This window comes from Antechinus flavipes, chromosome 3 (genome assembly GCF_016432865.1).
Source record: "Antechinus flavipes isolate AdamAnt ecotype Samford, QLD, Australia chromosome 3, AdamAnt_v2, whole genome shotgun sequence".
NCBI classification, from domain to species: Eukaryota; Metazoa; Chordata; class Mammalia; order Dasyuromorphia; family Dasyuridae; genus Antechinus; species Antechinus flavipes.
The window spans coordinates 185,525,191-185,550,915 of NC_067400.1; the positions used below are offsets into that span (position 1 = coordinate 185,525,191).

A 25,725-nucleotide genomic window follows, 5' to 3' on the forward strand; every position below is an offset into this window, starting at 1 on the left:
ATAAATCACTGCAGAGATATTATTTCCTTCCTGTTCTATATGATCATAAATTTTCCTTCTAGCTCAAAATCTGTATGAATGAGTCTAGAATTTATTATTGATTACTCTCCTTTGTGCACTTCATGTCATTTAAAACTCATCTACCTGTTCTTCTGTACAATTTTCTGTCTTTTGCCTCCATTACTTTTTATTAGAGTTCCCAGTGCCATCTCTATCTTTTGCAACACCTAGTTTCCTAACTGAGCTGCTTAGTGCTACCTCTCCCTTTTATAAGCCCTCGTTTCCTAAAGGGATCCTAATTGACTTTCATAATTCATAATTATGAAATTGTTTTTTATGAGAAAATAAAATTTTAAAATTGTTGCTGAACATGTGCTGGTCCTCAATGTTTTCTCATCTCAAAGCTGCATTCTATTGCTCTTTATCTTCTCAGACCACTATCTTTTGCATTTAATCTGTGTTTCTCAAAGGGAGATCCTAGTTAGGATACTGTTGCAAAGAGACCCTTGTAATTGAATCTATTCTTTATTTCTACTAGCTCCATTCTGTAGAATTCTCAGTTCTCTTTACAATTGACTGAGATTTCTGAGAACTCTATCTATAAACTCTAACCATTTAGAAGAAATGGTCAGTGACATTAATCACTTGCTAATGATTTTGTCATATTTGGGGATACTTTAGAAGAGCATGAATAAAGATTGGTGGAGGTATATATAAGCTTAAAGTTGTTAATCAAAAAGTCACTAAAAACACCGTTTGAGATCTGATGTGGCTAGGCCATCTTCCTTTGCATTTATAATTCCCTTAATAATCTTGAGCTTTTGTTTTTCTAGTTGAATTTTGTTATTTTATTTTCTAGCTCTATGAAATACTTCTTTGGTAGTTGGATTAAAATAGCGCTCAATAGGTGATCTTTTTTAATTGAGGCATTAAGTGTATAAGGGTATAGAATGTTCTATAGAATACTGTGGTCACTGTTAGTTGGTTTTGCTTATCTATTATTCTCTGTTTCAAGGAAAGACTCATTTATCAATGATGCTTGGGGAACTTATTTGAAGAAATTACTAATATACAAGCAAAAGACATCAATAAAACTTTGTAAAAAATTATTTTAAAAAGGTTGAACTAGATAATCACTAAGGGAGCCATTTCATTTATTAAATAAGGGGTCCTTCTTAATTAAATAAGTAATTAACAATAAAAATGGAGCACTATTTAATAAATGTATTATAAATAATGGCCTTAAATAAATCTAAAGATGGAACTAGCAGACTAGCATATGATTTTATCTGAACCAGCTCTCAAAAAAAGTATTTAGAAAAGTATACTTTGTGTTGATTATATGCTAGAAGAAGATATTCCAAACCATGAATTCATTATTTCTTCTGAAAATGATATGAATTTTTGATGAAATAAAAGAGGGTACTTACCACACACTCTATCTGGTATTAATCTCCTTTAATCACTGAATGGGCATTGCCTCAGAAAAACTGAGACCTGGGAAAGACTATCTCATACTGCATCCCAGGCCATTGACAGTTATCTTAAGTCTTTCTACTGGACTCCAGTGATTGCATAGCTCTATCTCATATAAACCAATTCATCTTCAAGTCAAAACATCATCTTCCCAATATCATTGATCCTCTCTGAGGATCACCTAACCTGTTTTAGGTTGAGTGAACCCCATGTAGTAAACTCAAAAAGACAGACAACAGTCATAAAGAAGTAGATGAGTTGCCAACAAATCCCTGGAAGAAGCATCTGTATTTGACTCTTTTAAAACTATTCATTTCTGATCTGATGAAATAGTTTGCTGCTTCAATATTGTTCTCTCCTTAGAATGCTTTTTGACTGAATAACTAGTTGACCTATGAGTGCAACAAATAGCTCAATACCCTGACTTGAGATAACTTTAGAAGATTACACTATTATCTTATTTTAGGAGGACAAGAGTCAGCAGAATACATGATTACTGTTGAGAATCTCTGGAATCCACCTCCTCAACTTTGAAGCTCTATGTTTAGAGCTAGGTGGATTGTGAGTTACATGTTTTCCTGTCCATAGTTATAAATCTAATTTTGACTTCAATATAAAACTTTTCCTCCTAAGAGTCTTCAGAAAGAATAAAACCTTTCTAAATTGGCCACTGGAACTAACTCTTGAATTAGAAAAGGTTTTTAACTCCATGTGTAGCTTAGGTCAGCTCAACTGTGATAGATGATCTTGTAGGAACCTCCAGTAAAATAATCAAAACCTCTTTGGCTTCTGCTACCACAATCAGATTAAATTTTACTTAATCAGGCATATATTGGTAAAATGTTAACATACTAAGGCTACAATACTAAGCATAATGATTTGTGTAAAAACAAAAATGAGAAGCAATAAGGACTTGAGAAAGAATGATGTATTTGAGAACATTTTTAATAAATAATGTGACAAAAATTATTTTTCTGATTATTGGATCCTCAATATGCAAAATTATGCCTAAAAAATAAGAAGTTCTTACATGAACATAATGAAAACATTAATCACATGGATTGTTCCCTTAGTGCTGTACAACCTTTCTATGTAACTTTTTAAAACATTATCTAAATGAACACTTTTAGTTTTTGGTACATACCAAATTTTAAAAACAGTTTTATTTCAATGGGGCTAGTTCTGATAGTTGTCCATGAAAACACACATTTTTCAATTAGCACCAATGACAAAATCAAGGAAATTTACATAACAAAAAAAGGCCATAAAAAAACTACAGACGGAGGGCATCATTTGGCAAGTCTAAACAATTAATGCTCTATTTGAGCTTACGTGAAAATCCGTTAAGTTTTGCTACATTAAACTTGCAATTTTCCAGAATTCCAGGAAAAGTGAGAATTATTCTGTCTATGGTCCACAATTAAGCATGTAAGTTACTTCACCATCTGTCATCATTCAAATATTCCAAATACAAACAGCATTAATAAAAAAATGAAGAAAAATTTCTGAACATTTTTCAGTAAGACAAAAAAGATTAATAGTTACAATGGACAAATACAAAGTTACAAATAAAGTTTAGTGATTGTGCTTTTAAAACCAAAAAAAAAAAAAAAGATAAAAAACAGTGCATTACCAAAAAACAAAATTCAAAAAACTCAAACTTCTTTAAGTGGCACTTCTGTAAGGTGAACTGACACTTCCAAAAGAAATTTTTGCCAGTTAAGATGGTCTCCTTACTCAATTGGTCATTAAAACCCATCTGTTTTTAATATGTATTTATAATTATTTTAAATTGAAAAATAGAACAAAGTTTTTGCTAGACTTACTTATGACAATGACTAGACAACCAGAGATCTAATTGGCTTAAAACCCATCTATCCAAAAGGATATTGTTTTTTCTTTTCTTTTTCTTTTTTTAAAGAATGTATTTCAATGACTGAAAGGAAGACAAAAATAAAGTACCAACAGGCATTGAAAAGAATATATATTTACAGTATGGTTCACTCCACCTCAAATTTCTTGTAGTTTTTGCATTTACCTTATATCTCCCTACATCCCACCTCCCTACTTTCTCTCCTCTCCCCAATCCAGCAAAGGATGAGATCATGGACAGATTAAAAGTAAACAAACAACAACAAATCTGTGTGGAAAACGAAACAAACCCTTTTTATGTTATAATCTGCATTAACAGTGAAAATTATATAAAAAAATAGTGTATCAGACAAGCCCTTTCATGAAGTAGATTGTATGCAACTCTGTCCTTTATCAGTAATTACCATATTTGGTATATAAGCAATGAGTGAATCTAAGTAGCACCTTCACAAAAAAGGTACCCAAGACTTCAAAGAAAGTACTTAAGACGTGCCATCTTCTGTACTTCTACCAACTTCAGAGCTTAGATTCCATTCTATTCCACAGGTAAATTCTTTCCTTGCTGGGGATAAGGTATAAAGATTTGAAGATATCCATGGAGGGGAAATAAGATGCTTTTTGTAGGGACAGATAATAGATCACAGCAATAAAATACCCAACAGAATTTCTTAAAATGATAGAGGAGAGGAATAAATGAAAATTTGTACACTCTGATTGCACTGAACATAATTTCTGGTGTCATATGTCATCAGACAATAAGTTTTGTGAGAGATACTTTTCATATTACATGACATAAGACTGTTAAAAGCACCTCATCTTCTTCAGCTTTCAGTTTCCTGTAAAAACAAAACAAAACCATCATAATCTTTTAAAAATATGAACACTAAAATTTCTTGTATTTTAAAAGTTCTTTTGGAAGAGAGTGAAAAGGAGAATGTAATTTGTTGGATACAGTGAATTTCAATCGATTAAGATATTACTGTTTTAGGACCTAAATAGAACTATTTTAGAACTAAAAAATAGATGATTCCTCATCACAAAGTTTAATATAAAAATCAAATCCATAATGCTTTTTAGAGAATTGACAGACATTCCTAACTGGTTTCATATCCCACTCTTTGTTTACTTAGTGTAAATAGAATGTTCACTGCAGGAAACAATTTGTGGCCAAATATATTTATCAAAAAGATTAATCATGAAAAGAGCAAAACAACTCTTGGCTAAAAGGAACGTTTGAGAATTATGATAACCAACACCTAATGGTAACAAAATTAAGTATTTGAAAAGACACTTCTCTAAATAAATACTTCTTGCTTCTAAACATATGGCTTGTATTGCAATGTAAATCTAAAGAGGAACATATGTCTACAAGAAATTATATACTACAATAAATGTGAATAACACTTTAAAATAACCCACGGTCATTTTACTACTAATTACAATATTACTATTAAATTATTACTAATTTGATTAATAATGACTTTTAAAAGTTCAGGAATATTTAGAGACATTTTTGTGCACTAAGAAATTTCTGTGAACCTAACTTTGGGAAAAGATGTAATTAGGTAGGCATAAACATATAACTGATACCTCTAATTCTTCATTATCCACTTCTTTTTCATATGCTCCAAGCATCTGCAATTCTGCAACATTCCTTCGACTTACATTTGTTTGATCTCTTTGTCTTCCTGAACCTCTAGATGACATTGAGCTTGAAGAACTCGGATCTCTGGGATTATTTGATGTTGGAAATGTAGGTCTACAGTATGGTAAGATATCTTCTGCATAAAAAATTAACATATGAAAACAACATAAAATATGTATTATTTGAAAGTCATTTTGCAGTAAAACTGCCAAAAAAGAAAAAGTTGATGAAAAACCCAGAATCATATAATTCAAAAGTTGGAAAGGACTTCAAAAGTCATCAGTTTCAACTAGTATCTAAGAAGTTTTCTTACAGCATCAACCAATTTATCCTATACTTAAAAGGAGGATCCTCCCAGAATTCCTTCGGTAACCCACAGAGAAGGAAAGGGAGAAGAGACTCAGTAAAATTTTTTTAGTTGGGCCAACACATCAATGGACCAAGCCAGGAGACCGATGAGAGACTTAAATGCCTGTTCTGACTATAGTCCTCTTCTCCATTTAAAAGTCTGCCTCTATGATATCTCACAAGATCAACACCTGCTACAACCATCCAGAGGTGATAATGCTGCTTGCATTCTTCAATGTGCGGACTCAGATAACAGCAAATGGACAAACTTACTAACCATGTTGTGGGGGGGAAATATCCATAAAACAAAAAATGGGGAATTGTTAAGGACCATGCCTAAGTGAAGGGGCAGATCAATTCTCTTAAGGCCTCCACAGCTGTGGATCATAACATCTGAACAAGTTACAAAGCAGCCTTTACTGATATAGGTGTTGCTTGTGGATGGAAAATGAAATAAATTGGATGCAGAAGGAAGAGGAGAGAGGTCAGACAATACAATTGCCTCTCAGTGGAGAGGTCAGAGAATGCAAATGCCTCTCAGTTTCTTTGTATCATCATCAATTATTCACATGCCATTCTACAGGTCTGAGTTAGACCTCCAGCAGCCACTGGCAAGTGGCCTCCTGTATCACAACAGGAGGAATAAAAGGAAGTTAATGGAGGGTGGAGTTAATTTAAAATATATTATAACAATGATATTTTAAAGGGCCAATGTAATATTTTAAATCCATATAATGAAAGTTCAATTATTCAGCTAGTAACATGATAAGCTGAACTATTTTGAAGTGAAAGCAGAACTATATATTTAAAGCAAATGGTATGAAGTAAAATTCAAAGTTTAATTTGCAGTCCTATTTGGGGGCAGGGCATTGATTGACATGAAAATTTACTTTGTTTAAACTTAACAATAAATAATTATTAATTTTAAAAAAGACTTCTAATGAAGATCAATCTATTACTTTTGAAGCAATCTGCTCCACTTTCCAGATAGTTCTAATGATAAAGAAGTTTATTTTCTAACCTAGAATCCAAATCTTCCTTTCTCTGTAATTTCCATCCATTGATTTTTTTCTACCATATAATAATACTTAAATTGTATAGGATGTGCTTAGGAAAGACTAGTATCTCCTGTGTGTGATCTGCCAAGTTCTTTTCATCTTTGGTATTCATCTGATTCACCTAACTCTTATGTATAGCTCCAAGAATCATGCACAGATACCATTTCAGCAGATGGAATAAACCATATTGAGGATAACCAAAAGATCTGCTGAGGAGCCTTTTACACTATTACATTCTCTCATTTCCTGGTGCAAGAAATAGGTTAGGAAAGATGTCCAAAAAATTTCTGCTTATCCAACCCCGACCTGATTATCATGACAAGTGGGTATTCCACCCTACAATTACGCTCCCAAAAAATGTACAAAAACTTTTGCAAAGATGATTCCATTCCCCATTGATATATAGAATGTATACATACTTATAAACAATACAAATATAATATAACTGAAAGACAAATAGCTCTTGTTGTGAGAGAAATCAGCAGGCATTGTATACAAATAGTAGGCATGGCAAATGAAGATCAGTTTACTGAAAATGGAGCTGAAAACATATTTTTCTGGAGTGACCACAATGAATAGGAGCACTGTGAAGCTGGATAGGTTTTTAAATCAAAACTAATCTAGTCAACAAGCTTGTATGCCCACCAAAAGGAGTAAAAGACAGACTCATAACAATATCACTACCACCTGCAAGAAAAGGCCAGGCCACTATCATCAGTGCCTATGATCCCATCATGACAAACTGAGATTAAAAAAAAAAAATTTATTCAGACCAGGAGACCTTTATCATCAATATTTCAAAAGAGGACAAGGTGTAATTTTAATGCTAGAATAGGCTCAGACTATTAGGCAGAGAGTCCTTGGGAGAAATGGAGTTAGAAATATCCAACAGCAATGGTCTACTACTGAGGATTTATGCAGTTCATAACCTAGAGAAAGTTATACCTCAGGAGTTCAAGGATGCCTCCATTTTCTACCTCTATAAAGGGTAAAGAGGATAGACTATCCTGTGGCAATTACCAGGTGGAAGGGGGAAGGAGGAACTGCAGGTCTCAGTGATGCTGCAAGATTATTGCCAGAGTCCTACTTAATAGGCCAACTCTTCCTAGAGGATGGTCATCTACCTGAGAGCCAGTATGGCTTCAGAAAGGACAGAAGTTCTTCAATCAATATGATGTTTGCTGCCTAACAGGAGAAATGCCAAAAGCGCGACAGGGATCTATATACAATGTTTGTAGTTCTGACCAAGGGCCTCAGTCAGTTGCTAAGGCTTAGGGGAAATTATGTCAAAATTTGGTTGCTCAGAGAAGTTCATCAGTATTTTACATCAATTTCATGATGAAATACTTGCCCATATTCTAGATAATGGACAATGCTCTCACATTTTCTCAGTTTCCATTGAAATGAAACAAGGCTGTGGGCTTGTTTCCATGCTTTTTAGCATGATTTTTCCAGTCATGTCAAACACCTTCAATAAAAATGAATACAGCATCAAGGTCAGTTATTGCAATGACAGTAAATTCTTCAACTCAAAAAGTCTACAAGCCAAGGCTAAAGTGAAGAGACTATTGATATGTGATGTTTTTGCTTTTTTGTTTGTTTGTTTGTTTGTTTGTTTTTTTCAGATGATTGTGTTCTCAATGCAGCTTCTGAAGCTGAGATATAACAAAGTATGGATCAATACTCTGCTACTTGTGCTAATTTTGACCTAATAATTAACACCAAGAAAACCCAAGTACTCCATCAGACAGTACCGCACAATCTATATATGAAATGATTGGTTATAACAAATGGAGAAGTTTTGAATGCTGTGGATAAAGTTCATTTATTTTAGCAATATATTTTTTTGGGATATACACATTAATAATGAGACTGACACATGCACTACCAGAACTAGCTCAGTAGGAAGCTCCTTGTGAGGGAGAAGAGTAATATTAGACTGACTACCAAACTAAAAATCTACAGAGTTACTGTGCTGACCTCATATGCCTGTGAAACCTGGACAATATACTAGAACCATTCCAGAAAACTGAATTCCTTTCATTTGAATTGTCTCAGGAAGATTCTGAAGTTTACCTGACAAGATAAGATATCAGACACTTAAGTTTGTTTTTGTTTTTTTTTTTTTTCTTGAATTAAATTGCATAGTCTACTGCAAAGAGTACAACTCCACTGACCTGATTATATTGTTAAAATGCTAAATGTATATTTGCTAAAAAGATTTTTATGGAGAACTTCACTAATATGTTGGTTAGGAAAAGTGACAGAAGAACACTCTAAATCTCTATTAAGAACTCTGGGACTGATGCCCAACATGGTGTGCCCTCATCAGAAAAAGTGCTGTATTCTATAAGCAAAGCAGAATTGAAGTAGCTCAAAATAAATGTAAGATGCTCGATTTAAAGAATCTACTGCAAATATTCACACTAACTATTTGAATAAAAGCTCTAGAAGAATATTCTGAGATGATATTAGAATAATCAGCCATAGTCCAAAACATTATAACTTGACTCTAAAATAATTATGTCATTTTGGTCCTCTTTGAGAACAAAGGACAACAACCAATATTTGACAACTCTCATACCTTTACACTCCAAGCTTTGTTTTTCAGGCCACACAACCCCAAGTTCCATCAAATGATTGTTCTCCCAAGTTTTTGATTGGTCTATTCTGGCCACAACAGTTTATCTGTCTTTCCTAAAATGTTGTACTTCCAACTCTTAATCAGAACATAGTACACAATTCTTCATCAATCAAGACAGTAAGCTTGTCTCTGATATTCTATCCCTTTCTTAATCCCATTCCATTTCCCTCACCTCAACCATTTCTACTCTTTTACTTTTTACCTAGGAGAATTTTCTGGCTGCCATTTTACTTTTACCAAATATTAAGCCTAATAGTCAATAAATCCCCTAGGTCTTTTTCCATGAACTGTTTAGCCATATTTTTACCATTTACAGTTGGGTTGAACTTTAATTTATTCCTATTATATTTGTCTTATTTAATTCAATCTATTATTCATTATATTGAAATCACTTTGTATACTGATTTCTGTCATCCAATCAATTAGCTAGGTCTTGTTAACTCACAAGATGGATAAAAATGCTGAACAATACTGAGCCAAGAACAATTTTCTATAGCATCCCAGTAAGACACTTTCTCAAATTTATTTTGATGCATTCTTCACTACTCTTTGGCTGTAGTCATTCAATCAATCAAATTTGGGTCTACCAAATAAAACTTACTATTTAACTCACATCTTTCTCCATCTAGTATATAAGAACAACAAAGATTATCTGTTAGATGTTTTGCTGAAATCAAATATATCTACAGCATTATCTTGTAATCCAGTCCACTAATTTTGTCAAAAAGAGAAATAAGATCAATCACGAATTAGTTAAGATTAGTCAAAAGTATTTCTCCTTTTTAAAGTCGTGATGACTTTTAAGGATCACTGCTTTAATGTTCTAATGCTCACAAGTCATATCTTTAATAATATTCTACAATATTACTAGAAGATGGTCACATTCATTAATCTAGTTTCCAAAGTGCATCCTCTTCTGCTTAATAAAAATCCAAATGGTTGCCTTTCTTTATCCTATACAGGTTCTTTCTTCTTTATGAACTTTCAGAGATCATCAACACAACTTAACAATCACATCTGTCTGATCTTTGGGTATTGGAAGAAGTAGTTCTTCTAGGCCTCAACAATGGAATTCATTGAGCCTAGATGCTATCTTAACAAGTCAGGGGAAAGTACTCAAAAAGTCTCAGATAGTGGGCCATGCAAACCTGGAAATTATACCAAATGAAAAGAAATTAGAAGATGATGAAGCAACGAACACAAAAATGTGACTATCCAGTTTGTAATTTAGAAAAAGGGTAGTGGGGAAAAATAAGATTTGGTCAGTATTTTATGATTACTGTCTGAAAAAGCTCCGGTCTTGAAAGCTAATCTCTATTCCTGTTCTATGGACTTCTTATAATGGAGAAGGGAAAATAAATCATTAGTTCATTTCAACTTCACAAAAACACCTAATTTACTTTGCTCAGATTTTATATTCATCAAGTAATATCTATAATTTGCTCCTTGGAACAACAAGTGTAATTAACATCTATATAGCACTTTAAGGTTTGCAAAGTGCTTTAAAATATTATCTCATTTGATATTAACAATAATCCTGGATGATGGGTGGTATTATTATCCCCATTATATAGGCGAGAAGACTTATACAGAGTTATTGGCCTAACCTAAGACTAAATTTGAACTCAGATCTTCCTCATTCCAACTTCAAAGTATTCTCTTATTCTCCTTTTTTTCGGACTTGCCCAAGGTCACACAGCTAGGGAAGTGTTGAGTGTCTGACATTAGTTTTAAACTCGGGTCCTCCTGACTCCTGGACTGGTGCTCTGTCCATTACACCATCTAGCTGCCCCAGAGTACTCCCTTCTAATGACAAATTTTTATTCGGAAACTGGATTCTTCTGAAAATTAATAACTTGATATTTTGGTTTGTTAACATGATTTTTGTGAGATGTACTAATATAAGTCATTTCCTAAAGGCCTGGACATTCCTTGGAACTCGGGGTGAGGATAGCATACAGAGAACAAAACTGAATTTTTGAGCCTGCACTGTAAGGGCCCAAGTCTTAGATGTGCTGAAGAGAATACTGTATCTTATGAGTCCCAGCTTGAAATGGCTAGCCAATTTTACCTTTAGTTACAGAGAAAGAGAAAAGTACTTGATACAGAGGTGCACTTTTGGTCATGGAATAAAATGGAGCTAATTAGCCCATAACTATAACTGAGTCAAATATATCACCTTCCTCTCACAGCAGCACAGTCCCACAAAATGAGTTAACCAGTCACTGTCCCCATGTAATAAGAATAGAATAGTAAGAATAAATGAAAATACCTTGGACAAGATGAGTTTTTGCTGGTAGAACTTCTCGCTTTGATGCCTTGTTTCCTCGTGCTTTAGCATCACTTTGGAGTTCTTGTGAATCTCTGTGGTCTAGATTTGTCCTCATCTCAAAAACTTGCCTTCCATCCAATGCTTCTCTCCCTTTGTAGCTGCTTCCTTTTCTTTCTGATGATCTGTCTGTTCTTGTTTCTGCATTGGGGAGTTTTGGCAACACTATAGGTCGTACTTCCAGCTGTCCCTTAGATTGGACAGTGGGAGATTTTATAGCAGGTGGTGGCACTGGAGGAGGGGGAAGATCTAAAAGAAATAATCAGAAATGCTGTTTATAGTATATTACATAGAAAATCATACTACTGACATTGAACTATGATCTCCTGTATCCCAAAACTGAAAGTTTATAGATAACTTGACAACAACTGGAAGTAACAAAATTAATGATTTTTTTTGTATTTTAAAATTTATATTTTAATTTTTTGTATTTTGTATTTTATTTTGTATTTTGTATTTTAAAATTTTTAAAATCATGCTTAATAAGAAATTTTTTTTAATTTAAAAATTTTAAAAGCTATCTAATTAATTTTCTCTAATCTACTCATTTTATACAGGAGAAAACCCATGTCTAAAGTTATTAAATGACTAGATTATGGGAAACACACTAAGAGAAATATAAATCAAACACTAATTTTATACATGGAGTGTTTACAAATGCTGGTTAGACAAGATTCTTTACAAGCAAAGGATGAGAGATGTGCAGATATAGTTGTCTAGAGTAACAGACTATATGATGAAGTCCTTGACTACAAAGAAATCCTACCTGTCCTCTAGAGACTCTTGATTTTTATTTTGTTTTAATCTATTTTGTGACTGACATATTCTGAGGTACCTGAGATATACTATATTTATATTGGGAAAGAGACTACAGCTACCTCTATCTACCTCAAAATAAAACTTCATCATGTTTGTGACCTCTTTCTTTTTTTAAAATTTTCATACAATCCAGAAAAGGTCAACTTCTTGTTTAGAGGTGATTTTCAATATTGCAATTAGATGTGCGGCTTCATTTCCCTGAAGCCAAGTAAAGCAAGGACCCAAGATGGCACTGAGGCAAGAAACACGTACTTTTTGTATCATTTCTGTATGAGCGTGTCTATTAAATTGCATTCTATATTATCAATAAAGCATGTAGCTAGAAAAATTTAATGAGATTTTGATTCTTAAAGTCATAGTTCTGATCATCATAGTGTATATATTGATATATTTCAATTTTACTTTTCCTTAATTTCACATATTATAGAAATACTTAACAAAAGAACATGAATAAAGGTTGTTATCTGGATAATTACAAGTCAAAACATAGGAACTTTGTGAATATTAGATCCAATATGAACCATTAAGGTTAGAAGAATTAGAACAGAATTTACCACTTGATGTCAATTCAATGCAATTTGATTCCAACAAATTCCATCAAGTGATTTGATTATTCACTAGTCCACACGATCTCATTTGGCTAAAAATTTAGATATTAGCAAAAGTTTGTCTTAAGGAACTTAAACATATAAACATGAGTCAATTTGTAAATTCCATATTACATAGAATCATATAAACTTGTTTATGATACTAGTTTGTGCTGTCAGTTCTGCTATAATACATTTATTAGCATCTATTATGTGCTAAGCACTGGGGATACAGAAGAAGCCCAAAGGCAGTCCCTCCTGTGACCTCCACAAGAAGTTTCTTATAAGGGGAAGCTACACAGGTCCTGGAGTCAGGAGGACCTAAGTTCAAATCCAGCCTTAGATACTTAATACTTAGACCTTGGGTAAGTCACTTAACTCCCATTGCCTCAAACACCCACCCCCAAACAAAGCTTCTCATAGAACACATGCTTTTAATTGTGACTTAAGGGAACACTGGGAAACCATGTGGAAACTAGGAGGGAAAGTATTTCAGGCTATGAAGGATGGCCAGTGAAAATACTCATGTAGAAGTGGAGCATTTTGTTTGAAGAACAGTAAGGAAGTTGAATGACTATATCAAAGAATATATGATTGGTGTACAAGAAGACTGGAAAGGTAGGGAGAAGTGAGAGAAGTTCTGAATGGATTTTAATTCCATATATTTCATCCTGGAGGTAATAGGGAACCAATAGACTTTATTAAGAGTGAGGGAGAAGGAAGGATAATCAAACCTGTGCATTAACAAGATTACTCTGATAGCAGAGAATGCATTAGAGTGGGAAGACGCTTGTGGCCAAAAAATCAACCACTAGGCTACTAAATGCTTCAAATGTGTGAAGTAATGAGGGCCTGCACCAAAGTGATTGCATTATTAGAGGATAGAAGGGGGATTATATCAGAGATGTTTCAAAGGTAAAAATCAATAGGCTCTTAAATGTGGGGAATGAGAGTGAAGAGTTGAGGTTCATAATACCTAAATTGTGATTTAGGGTTATTGAGAGGTTGTGGTGATAATTTCAACTATAAATAGAGAAGTTAAAAATATGGAATTGTTTGGGTAAAAGATAATGGCTTTAGTTTTAGACATCTTGAAGTTAAGATGTCTACAGGACATTTAATTCAAGATGTTCAATAGGTAGATGAAGATGTGAGACTGGAGGTCAACAGAGCGGTTAGGATTGAATAAGTAGAGCTGAATTGTCTGCAAAAATGATAACTGAATCCCCTAGAATTTATGAGATCAGCCACTAAAAAAAGGCGGGAAAAAAGCCCAGGACAGAGCCTTGGGGGGCACTCATAGTTAGCAAATTTGACTTGGATAAAATCCAGCAAAGGAGACTGAGAAATAGTCACATCAATGTAGGAAGAGAATAAGGAAAGGGTCATATCATGAAAATCTAGAGAGTATCAAGGAGAAAGTGATAAAAATGTCAAAGGCTGCAGAGATGTGAAGAAGGATGGATGAATGAACAACTAAAAATAATCTTTGCAAAATCTTTGTCTGAATCTTTGATGTGCCTTTGTTTCTTTGTTTCTGGCCTTTGTTCCAGTTCTGGACTGTTGACTTTGACTCTGCTATTCAATCTTACTAATAGTTTCTTTAAAGTACATAGTCATGTCCTTTGCCTCTAAGACACTTCTTAGGCTTTGGAATAATTTCTTCCTTTTCATTGCAGAAGCATGACCATTGCCTCTGGACCTTTACAAAATCTATTTTGGTGTTATTTCCTCAGCCAGTCTACCAAACTTATGGGACTGTGCCCTATTAAATCCTTCAATATCACTAAGGAAAAGTCTTGTTTGTCCAAATTTGAGTCACAGTTAAATTGGATAATTGTGGCCATATACTGCTTCTCTCTGGATTATTCCTCTTTAACTTCCAAATAGTTATCCTTCTATAGACTTAGAAAGGGAGATGGATAGCCAACTCTCTTTAGAGCACTATACATAGCCTATTAATATTAGGCAAATTCTGCTCTTATTTATACTGCTCCATGAATTAGTCTTCTAACCAATCATCCCTATTACTCTTCTGTCCATTTATGCAACCCTTAAACACAGTCTATAATGAATCACTTCACGTATGCAGCATTTAAAATGAAACCTTTTAAACAAGTTTAACAATTTTGAGGCCCCTGAAAAAAGTCATAATTTAAATAAACACACTACATAAACACAACATTAACACACAGAAAATGAAGGCTTATCCACTGAATAAGAAAGCCAGTGATAGCATGTTTGAAATCAAAATGTTGACTGACATCCTTAAAAAAGAATGGAAAGAAACAAATCAGTTAGTACTGAACAAGATAAAAATTATAAAAAGTTATTCCAAATAGGAGTTAGTTTCAAAAATTAGATTTCCATATGAATTTTTTTAAAATCTCATTATCATTGATAATTATTACTTTTATTTGGCACACGTCCACCTTGTGATAGTTCTTAAGATTCTCTTAATCCCCATCACTGACATAACACCCTGAAGAAGGTGATTCAATTAAAACCCCTTTAAATAATTATTTTCTGACTACTAGATTTTTGCTACATTACTATACTGCCTCAGTGCTTCCACCAGGGTTTTCTCCTATTGAACAGGCATAAAAACCAAGAATTTTTATAGTCAAATAGATTCAAGTTGGTTCAGCTTAGCCATATAAGAATAATGAGTGATCCTTTCCAGCTCTGGATTTCTGAGATTCTATGCTATTTGAAAATTATATTTAGAATAGCTTGGGAATATTTTTGCAGATGTAGGTAGATCCACAGAAAATGCATAAAAACATAAGCATTGCTTTTTTGCTCTCTGATTTGGATTTCTTTGTTTGCTATTTATGTCTTTGATGGAAAGACTAAAATATAAGTAAGGGAGCTGAAGGAAAAAAAGGCCAAATGTAGTTCTTAGTATACAGCACCATCTTGAGAGCTCAGTAGTGTTACATTTAAAGTATAATGAAATTTTACTGGAATGCTTGGTCCTGAGACTTGAATAGGATTCATCTTTTAAAAAGAAGAAAAAAAATATCAGAATCTATTTATTAAAAAAATATAAAATGTCAGCAAATGAAAATTTCTTCTAAATGACTATTTGGATTATAATGTATTTACCATTTTAGAGATGTTTCAAAATAGGTGTCTTATTTATAAAAAAGTTAGTATTAGAAAGAAAGCTAATATCATAAGAGGCAATTTCATGCACCTCAAAGCTAACAGTTCAGAGATATATGCCTTGAATATATGGATTCTCTCCCAGCAAAAGCTAAATAAAGTCTAGATAGATATGTTGGATAATATGTAGATTATATTGGGTTTTTTTTGTTTTTGTTTTTTTGGATATAGGTTAGCTTAGATGGTCTAAGTTCCTGAGAGCTAAAATTCTATGATTTTTTTTTTGAGAAATAAACAGGGATTGAGGTACTGCAATCTTCTTCTTCTTTTTTTGTTTATTTTGGTTTGGGTTTTTTTTTTTTTTTTTTTTTTGCTGAAGCAATTGGGATTAAGTGACTTGCCCAGGGTCACACAGCTAGGAAGTGTTAAGGAACTGAGATCACATTTGAACTCAAGTCCTCCTGACTTCAGGACTGGTGCTCTATCCACTGTGCCACTTAGCTGCCCCTGCCATCTTCATTGTTAATGAGAATAACCATATTGTTTAAAAATCTAGATTCATTTAAATATTCAAGTACTAAGATCATATAACCAAGTCCCCCTATCCTTAAAAAAAAAAAAAAATTTAGCTACAGCTTATTATCCCCTCAAATTCTTTTATTTTTCAAATTCCTAGAAAAAAAAGCTATCTATAAGGGTTACCTCCACATTCCTGCCACACTTCAATTTTAGCAATCTAGCTCTGACCTTTTTCACTTAATTTAATATCCTTTCTCCAAAGACATCAACAGCTTCTTAAATGAAAATCTGATAGTCTTTTTTTCCAATCCTTCTTTATCTTTGAACTGCATGGATTTGATACTGCTGACCACCCTTTCTTTCTGAATGCTCTCTTTTTTGGAGGGGAGGAAGTGGCCTTTGTGCTCCCACTTTCTTCTCTGCATCTTCTCAATTCTCTTCACAAAGCCCTATCTTTACTTTATGTCATTATATTTCTTGCATTCAAAACCTTCTTTCTATCATACAACTACTACTATGATTTAGGCCCTCCTCACTTCTCCCCTTGATGATTAGAATGGCCTTCTATTTACTTTAAATATGTATCTTATCATGTTACTCTCCTACTCAAAAAACTCTGGTGGTTCCCTATTGTATCTGGGATAAAAAAATAAATATCTCTTACTTCTACAGCCTTTTATAACTTGACCCCACAAACCTATTTTTCCATCTATAGTATTACACTTCTCAATACAACAATGCTAATAATACAAGCAATTTGCCCTTCTCTGTTACTCCATCTCCTCCCATCTCCTTGTTTTGCACTAGTTTTTCCCCATTCCTAGAATATCTTCCTTCTTCATTACTACTTCAGAGTCCCTCATCTCCTTTAAGATGCATGAAACTCAAGCACCACTTTCTACACAAAGTCTTTCTTACAATGTTGCAATGTCATAGAGCTAATATATTCCTGGCTTTAAGACTAGCTCTTTATCTACTCTGTCTAAATAAATTAACTGAATTTAATAGTATAATATTCTTTAGTAGTATAATAATTCTTCTCAGAAAGCCAAATTCAATATATGACGTGATCCCATCTTCTCCTAAATAACATTTGAAAGAAAGCTGATGTAATTCCCTAATTTTCAAAAAAAGGAGAAAGAACTTCCATGTTGTAAGCTAATAAACTTGAATGAATTCTGATAATATTATTTAAAGCCTTATTAAAGTAGGTATTTAGGAAAGGAAATAATAATCACTGTAATCTCAGAAATCCAGAGCTGGAAAGGATCACTCATTATTCTTATATGGCTAAGCTGAAATAACTTGAATCTATTTGACTATAAAAATTCTTGGTATTTATTATTATTGGTATTATTATATTATATTATTTGTAATGTAATACATAGATTGAGAGCTCAGTAGTGTTACATTTAAAGTATAATGAAATTTTACTGGAATTCTTGGTCCTGAGACTTGAATTGGATTAACAAGTCATACAAAACTCAATACATTTCCTTTTTGAGGGAGCAGGATGTGTAGTTAATAGACTGACATATCAGGGAAATGACACAAACACAGGAAATGACACAGGCATAGGGAAATCAGGTTTCAGTAAAATATCTGACAAATCATCTTTTGTGGATAAGAGACATGTGGACTGAAAGATAATTATGTTCATAAATGGCTGAATGCACCCCCAAATCAGTAATTAATGCATTGATGACAGCCTATATGAAGGTATCAAGTAGAATATCATAGGGATCTCTCTTTGGCCTTCTGTTAAACCTTTTTTTTCTCAAATCACTGGTGAAGATGTCCTTAGCAAGTTCATTAAAATAAAAATGATATGGAACTTGGAAGGATTGAGTCTAAATATACTGGATAACCAAGATAGGTTCTAAACACATTTTTACAGGCCAGAATAATGTACTTAATAATAATAATATTTATTATATTAATAAATTATTTAATATTTAATAATAATAAATGGAGGAGTTTCTAAATGAGAGAAATGCTGCTATCAATGGTTCATAGAAACAACAACCTAATAGATTAAAGGGTCTGAAAACAAACTGAGTATGGTGTGACAACCAAAAATTTTAATGTTATCTTTGGCTGGGTTAACAAAAACATAATTTACAGAATTAGAATGGCTCCAATCCTATTGTATCAGATATCCTGGTTAGACCATATGAGAAGTGATATATTAGATTATAGGAATTACAATAGGAAAAGTGTGTTCAAACAAATAAGTTGGAGTGCATAAAGAAGAGAATGATAACCTATAAAATGTAATCCGTTTTCCTAATAATAATAATAATAATAATAATTACATTTCTTAAGATGAGGAAATTGGCAAAGAGTTAAAAAATTAATGAATGGTGCACTGTTTATTCCTAACAAAGACAACAATCAGAACTAGAGGTAATTTTGAAGTTCTATGGCATAGGTATGCAGGTCATTATTTGAAGTAATGGTAAACTTTAAACACCTGACTTGACATAAGGAAATATTTTCTAATAATCATGTAATGTTCGGGCTAGCTTTCTGTCATAGTCAGACCCAGTCTCCTCCAGAAGCTGCCAGTCTGCCAGTCTCAACCAGTCTTCCCCTTAGTGCAGGAGGTATGAGAACCACCATGAAGTTCGTCAAAGATAGAATGTCTCTCTTCCAGTCCTTGTTAGCCCTTATATATCTTCTTGTAATTACATCATTACGGCATACTAATTATGTGTGAACTTGAGAACTATTACTTCACCATGCTAAGTACTAAGTATATGTAGACTACATAACCATTGTCTCATTAATTCCATTGAGTTAACACCTTGTTGTAAGTATCCTTGTTTCAAGTATAACACAGGTGGGCACACCCTCCTTGACTTCTCAGGAAAGGTGAGAACACCAAAGGGAAAATGGGGAGACAAACCAGATATTGTTAGCAAGTTCCCTCTGGGCTGAAGGATCTTATACCTTACCCAGAGTTCCCCCACTATCTGCTCCCCTCTACATAATCACAAAAATTCAAAAGATCTGGCTTAGGAAGAAATGAGTTCTTCATTATTTGAGGTCCTTAAGGAGAGAAGCTGGATAAATATGTGTAATGGATTTTGTGAAGAAATATCTCCTTAGTTGCAATTTTAATTACATGATCTCTGAGATTCTCAACTCAGAGATTATTTGAGAATAAAAGTTTCTGGGTTCAAGTTCTAGTTTTGGTACTTTAATAGTGGTTAAATTCAAAGTATATAGCATTGAAGCTGACAAAATGTTTTTTTTTCCCCCATCAAGTCCTACAACATAGGACTTTGTAAACACTAACTGTTAATAAAATACTGTTTTCATTTTATTGGTATTTGAGAGGATCTTTCACAGATACAAGATGTTTAATGCCATTCATTAGTTATGTGATCTCAGAAAAATTCCTAAGTCTTTGAAGGCTGCAATTTTGTTCAATTATTCATTCAACTGACCAGCAGGATGAATACAGAGAGGTTTGGAGATACCTACATGGACTGATGCTAAATGAGATGAGCAGAACCAGGAGATCATTATACACTTCGACAACAATATTGTATGAGGATGTATTCTGATGGAAGTGGATTTCTATGACAACGAGACCTAACTGAGTTTCAATGGATAAATGATGGACAGAAACAGCTACACCCAAAGAAGGAACACTGGGAAACGAATGTGAACTATTTGCATTTTTGATTTTCTTCCCGAGTTATTTTTACCTTCTGAATCCAATTCTTCCTGTGCAACAGGAGAACTGTTCGGTTCTGCAAATATGTATTGTATCTAGGATATACTGCAACATATTTAACATATATAGGACTGCTTGCCATCTTGGGGGGGGGTGGAGGGAGGGAGGGGAAAAAACGAAACATAAGCGAGTGCAAGGGATAATGTTCTAAAAAATTACCCTGGCATGGATTCTGTCAATACAAAGTTATTAATAAATAAAATAAAATTTAAATTTAAAAAAAAATAAAAAATAAAAAACAATTATTCATTCAACAAACATTGTGATGGGCGTTTTTTTTTTCTTTTCAGCTGTTTATACTAGATGATCTTTGTATAAATTTTTACAAGTCTAAGGACTGATTTCCTTTTTCTGTTCAACCTCAACTGAACAAGAATTTAAATATTTAGCTAAGCCCCTAGTGAGGAGCTATGGTGTTGTTGCCTGGATCTAAAAGATCCTGGAGAGAAGGAAGGGTTTGATTTTACAAGTGTATGTATCAGTAGCTGAGTGGATTGACAAAGAAGATCATCAGGAAGCAGACTCACAGATGTTCCAAGAATAAAAGTAAAGTGAACCTATCCTCTGTTGAATCACTTGCTACTGTCACAGCAGAGGAACCTGCATAGTTCAATGAAACCATAAGCTATACCATGCAGAATTACCCAAGATAGACAGGTTATTAATAATGAAGAGTTCTGGGAAAAGGTGACCCACTGGAGAAACAATGACAAACCATTCAGTATTTTTACTAGGAAACCCTTATGGACAGCTATTAAAATGATAAAAGATATAACACTGAAAGATGAGTCCCTTAGGTTGGAAGATATCCAACATATTATTGGCGAAGAGCAAACTATCAGCAGCTACAGAAAAAAATTAAGTGGCGAAACCAAAACTGGAAGCAAGGTCAGCTGAGGATGTGTCTGGTGATAAAAGACAAGTCCAAGACTGCATAGGAAACTAGAATTTAAGATCTGTAAGCCAAGTTAAATTGGATGTGGTCAAACAGGAGATGAAAAAAATTAAATATTGACATCTTAGGGCCTCAGTGAATTTAAATAGATAAGGCGTGAACTTAATCATTACATATACTTTGCAGCATGTAGAAGGAAGCTCAATAAAATCAGTTAAAAGAAGACCTGGAGCCAACTGTGGCTGAAATCATAAGATTCTTATTGCAAAATTCAAACTTAAAAGCGAAAAATGTAGAGAAAATTATTAGATTGTGAAAGTGATGAGGAGATTTAGGAGATTAGAAAGAGATTTGCTATATTACACAGGAGGGGAGCAACAAAAAATACTCCAAAGAAAAAGACCAAGAAAGCAAAATAGTTGTCTGATGAGACTTTACAAATAAACATCTGTACAAATAAGGAAAGGGAAAGGAAAAAGAAAAAGATAGACCTAATTGAATGCAGAATTTCAGAAAATAGTAAGAAGACGTAAGACTATTTTTTAAATAATAATGGAAAGAAATAGAGGGAAAAAAAGAATGAAAAAGTCAGATCTCTTCAAGAAAATCAAATATCAAGGAATATTTTATGCAAAAATGGGCATGATAAAAGACAAAAACGGCAGGAACTTAACAGAAATAGAAGAGATTAAGAAGTGTTAAGAATATACAGAAGAATCACACAAGAAAGATTTTAACATAATCAATGCTCATGATAGTATGGTTAGTCATCTAAAACCAGAAATCCTAGCGAATGATGTCAAATAGGCCTTAAGAAGCATCACTAATAAGACTAGTAGAGGTGATGAAATTCCAGCTAAGCTTTTTAGAATCGTAAAAGATGATTCTTTAAAGAGCTGCATTCAATATTCCAGCAAATTTGGACAACTCAATAGTGGCCACTTGATTAGAAAAGTTCAATTCATGTACCAATGCTAAAGAAGAGGAAAGCCAAAGAATGCTCAAATTTCTGAATAACTATTCTTATTTCATATGCCAGCAAGGTTATGCTAAAGATTCTGCAAAAATGAAACCATTCCTCTACTCAAAGTATTTACATTGCACAAAAATGCTTTTTCCACCTGTCCCTATTTCCCATATCTTGTCCCACACAAAATAGTCTCTTCTGCCTCTTTTTTATTTACAAAACAATTAATATTGTATTATTAATATTATATTATGTAGTTATTTATGCACATTGCTTCTCTATCAGTTTCATGAGAATTGAGCATGGATTACAGGGGCTATCTTTTTGTTCTCTGTACAAGGTATCTTTTGTACCTTGTATGTAGTAAATAAATTCTGAAAGACTGTGATGAAATGAAGAAAAATAAACAAAACTAGAAAAAGATGGGTCTTCCTTTCATACTTTCAAAAAGTTATTATTATATTATTTGTAATATAATACATATATTATTATATATTAAACAGTATCTCATTCTTGTTAGCCAAATTTATCTTAATGAATCTCAGAAAATATCTTTGTATGGAAACTAGCATGATATAAACATTCATTACAGTATACCTTTTCAGTATTTATAATACTTATTCCAGATGTCCCATGAATTGTTCTATTGTCTGACATATTCTCATAAAACTTCAGGTACTCAATTAACCCAGCATCTCACATCAGGTTAAACTGTATTGTTAAAATGGATTAAAAAACTGGAATTTTCCAAAAATTGACTGCAAAGTCTTTTATGTTTTTAAAAGAAACAAAAGCATAAACTTATTTGATTTAGAAAGAGGAAGGAAAACAATTTTGTGACAATAAGAGCCCGAGTTTTTTAAAGAAACTATCAAATTTTATTGGTACTTCAGAAAACATGCATTTTAATAAACTGAGGTATAGAATTTTGTCTAAATATTATTTCTGATAAAACTTTTTTAATGAAGAAAAGCCCTGATGTTTTTAAATATAAGAGAGTGAGGGAGTATAAGAAAGCAAAAATAAGAAATGTTTAAAAAAAAAAAAAGGCAGAAATTAAAAAATGTAAAAAAAAATGTGAAGTAGTTTATCAACAATAAAAATAATTGATAGTGAACATCTATAAAACACACACACACACACACACCACCTTGTTTAAGCTTGAGGTAATATAATTTCATGATCCCCTTTTTTAGATGTATAAACTGAGACTTGGTGAAAATATGTGACTTGCCTATAGTCTAATACAGTAAAGTTCAAGGTTTACCTTAATATATCTATAGCATTTTAGCCATTATATTGAGCTACTATTCTGGGATTTTTGTTTGTTTGTTTTAGTTTATAAAGAAGACTTAATAGTTTTGTTCTTGTTCTAAGAATAATGGACATGGTGTTGTAAGAGGAGGAAAGAGGGCATTACAGAGAAAAGAATATTCCATGGACATCAACAAGATATTTAGAAATGTGGAATTGATTAAATTAAGTCACAAATTCCCTGAAGAATGGTATGATTTTGTTTTTCATTTTATCCTAAATTGTAATACAATGATTTGTATACTATAGGTGTCCTTGGAAACTAAATGAAGAAGTATAGGCAAGATATAATGAAAAATCATTAAAAATTCTTAAACAGAAAGAAACAAAATGAAAACTATTTTAGGAGGGAGAATAGCTAGTAGAAAGCTGTTGTATTGGTACTTATATTAGTGAAGTGTAAAATATAAACGAAGAAAAAAATTCAAAAAACATTTCGGGACAAAAAGGGACATTGGGTATGATAATACTGACGATAAAGGAAAAGCTTGAAAATTTGAAGAAAAGACAATGAATTAACATCTCAACATATTTCTTGTGAAATCACATTTTCAAACTAATTTTTCTATTGGTATTATGAAAAAAATTATTTTAAGATTGGGAGTTTAAGATTTTCTAGTTCACAAACTGGCAATGAGCATTTCTATAATTTGCCATTTATATGAGTTAGAAATTAGTTTTAAAAATCAACACTGCTAGATACATATAAAAATATAATAATAAAAATATAATAAATAATAATACACATAGAGAGAGATACACACAAAATTAAAAATGTAGATTTTCATATAACTTGTCTTTCTAAAACAGGATTCAGTGTAATAAAAGCAAAATATATGTGGAAAACTATGTACTTATTATAAAAATCATATGTTGTCACTTATCTTAATGCTTAAAATTTCAAGGTTTTCTAATAAATTGTCAAAATAACATTGTTTCAGAGAGGGTGGTAAATTTATAATTAATGGAGCTGTAGAAATAATATAGATTTGGTTTCTAAATCAAGTACATAAAAGGCTCAGAAAAGTTGAAAAGAGAAGAGTGGGAAAAACTGAATTATTTCTAGATATAGGTTTCTGCTTTGTTTAACTCTGTAAAATTTAGGTTAATTAAATATTCATAAAATTTAATCCTAATCTACATATGAAACAAAACATGAACCAATCATGACTGCATAAGATAGTACTTTGTACATAATAGTAGGTTCTTATCACATATCAGTTCAATGAATAAGTGAATAAAGTAGAGATCCTTCACTTTAAACAAAGATAAGTATTTGTCCACTGAATATAAAATAAAATACAATCAAGACAAATTCTTTATCCTTGTATGTGTATTCCTTTTTTTCTTTATATTTATTTCAAATAAATGACAGGAATTTATTATTTTAATGGGGTGAAGTACTTCCCTCCCTTAAATCTTATGGACAGAGAACATGCATTAATACTGTTGGCAGCCTAATTATCAATTTCATTTCACCAACTTTACTGTCATAAAAAAGTGAAAATAGTACTTTATTACTTTTCCCAATAATTCACACAAGTATTTAGCTTATTTTACTATCTTTTAAAGTTTGCATTCTTTCCTTTTTTAAATGGAACCATATAAATCTTCCTTCTCACTGAACTATTTCACAAAACCAGTAGTTCATATTTGATAAAATAATATTGCCCAAAAATTGTGGAAAAGCTGACAAGTTATGACTATGATAGGCAATGAAAAATTATCACCAATAATATTTTTAAGTATTGAAGAATTCATATGGCACTCAAGTTATTAATAAATATAAAACTATTAGAATATTATTCATTGAGTATCTTTTCTTAACAGTTACTAAGGTAGCAAAATAAAACTAATTTTTGGTTTTTTATCTTTTGATATACACTAAAAAAATTTGAGTTACCTGAAGAGTTAAGTAAATGCATAATAATTAGTCTCTATCACAGATTGCTCTATTCTCACAACAATCCAATTTCATGTAATGAATAGTCTTCACTAGTATTTCAGATACAAAAATGTATCTTTTCTGTCAAACTTTGAAATTATTTCTTAATTACATATTGCTACACTATCCAACAGTAATCATGCAGAACTCAACAAGAATTTATGTATAATTAGAAAATATGATGAAAGAAGCACATGAGAAAGGCTGCAAAATAAGCAGTGATCATGTTTACTTAACTTCTTGCAATTTTTAACTATATTCCATGGAGTGCAACTTGGCACATTATTTCCTAAGCATAAAAACAAAATATCACTTAAGTGTAAAATTCAAATATAAATTAAAAAACAATTTTTTTTTAAAAATTATCTCTTACATACAGCATTGGTGCAGATTTTCTCATGTTCTACCAGAGTATGTTTATATCAGTGTTTGATACTTAGCCAGTTTTTCTGTT

At 32.4% G+C, this 25,725-nt stretch overlaps 1 protein-coding gene across 4 annotated transcripts in view; it reads right to left on the reverse strand.

Moving 5' to 3' along the window:
• Positions 1–2,403: 2,403 nt before the first annotated feature.
• The window catches only part of ROBO1 (roundabout guidance receptor 1), a 464,510-nt gene continuing 441,188 nt past the window's right edge, over positions 2,404–25,725 (reverse strand). For 3 of the 4 annotated variants that reach the window (XM_051984356.1, XM_051984358.1, XM_051984355.1), the window contains 3 exons: positions 11,316–11,621; positions 4,939–5,129; positions 2,404–4,184 (listed from right to left, as the gene is read on the reverse strand). In XM_051984356.1, the coding sequence (XP_051840316.1) occupies positions 4,170–4,184; positions 4,939–5,129; positions 11,316–11,621 (512 nt within the window). In that variant the 3' untranslated portion in view covers positions 2,404–4,169. The remainder of the gene's footprint in view (positions 4,185–4,938; positions 5,130–11,315; positions 11,622–25,725) is intronic. The other variant, XM_051984357.1, reaches the window with a different exon arrangement.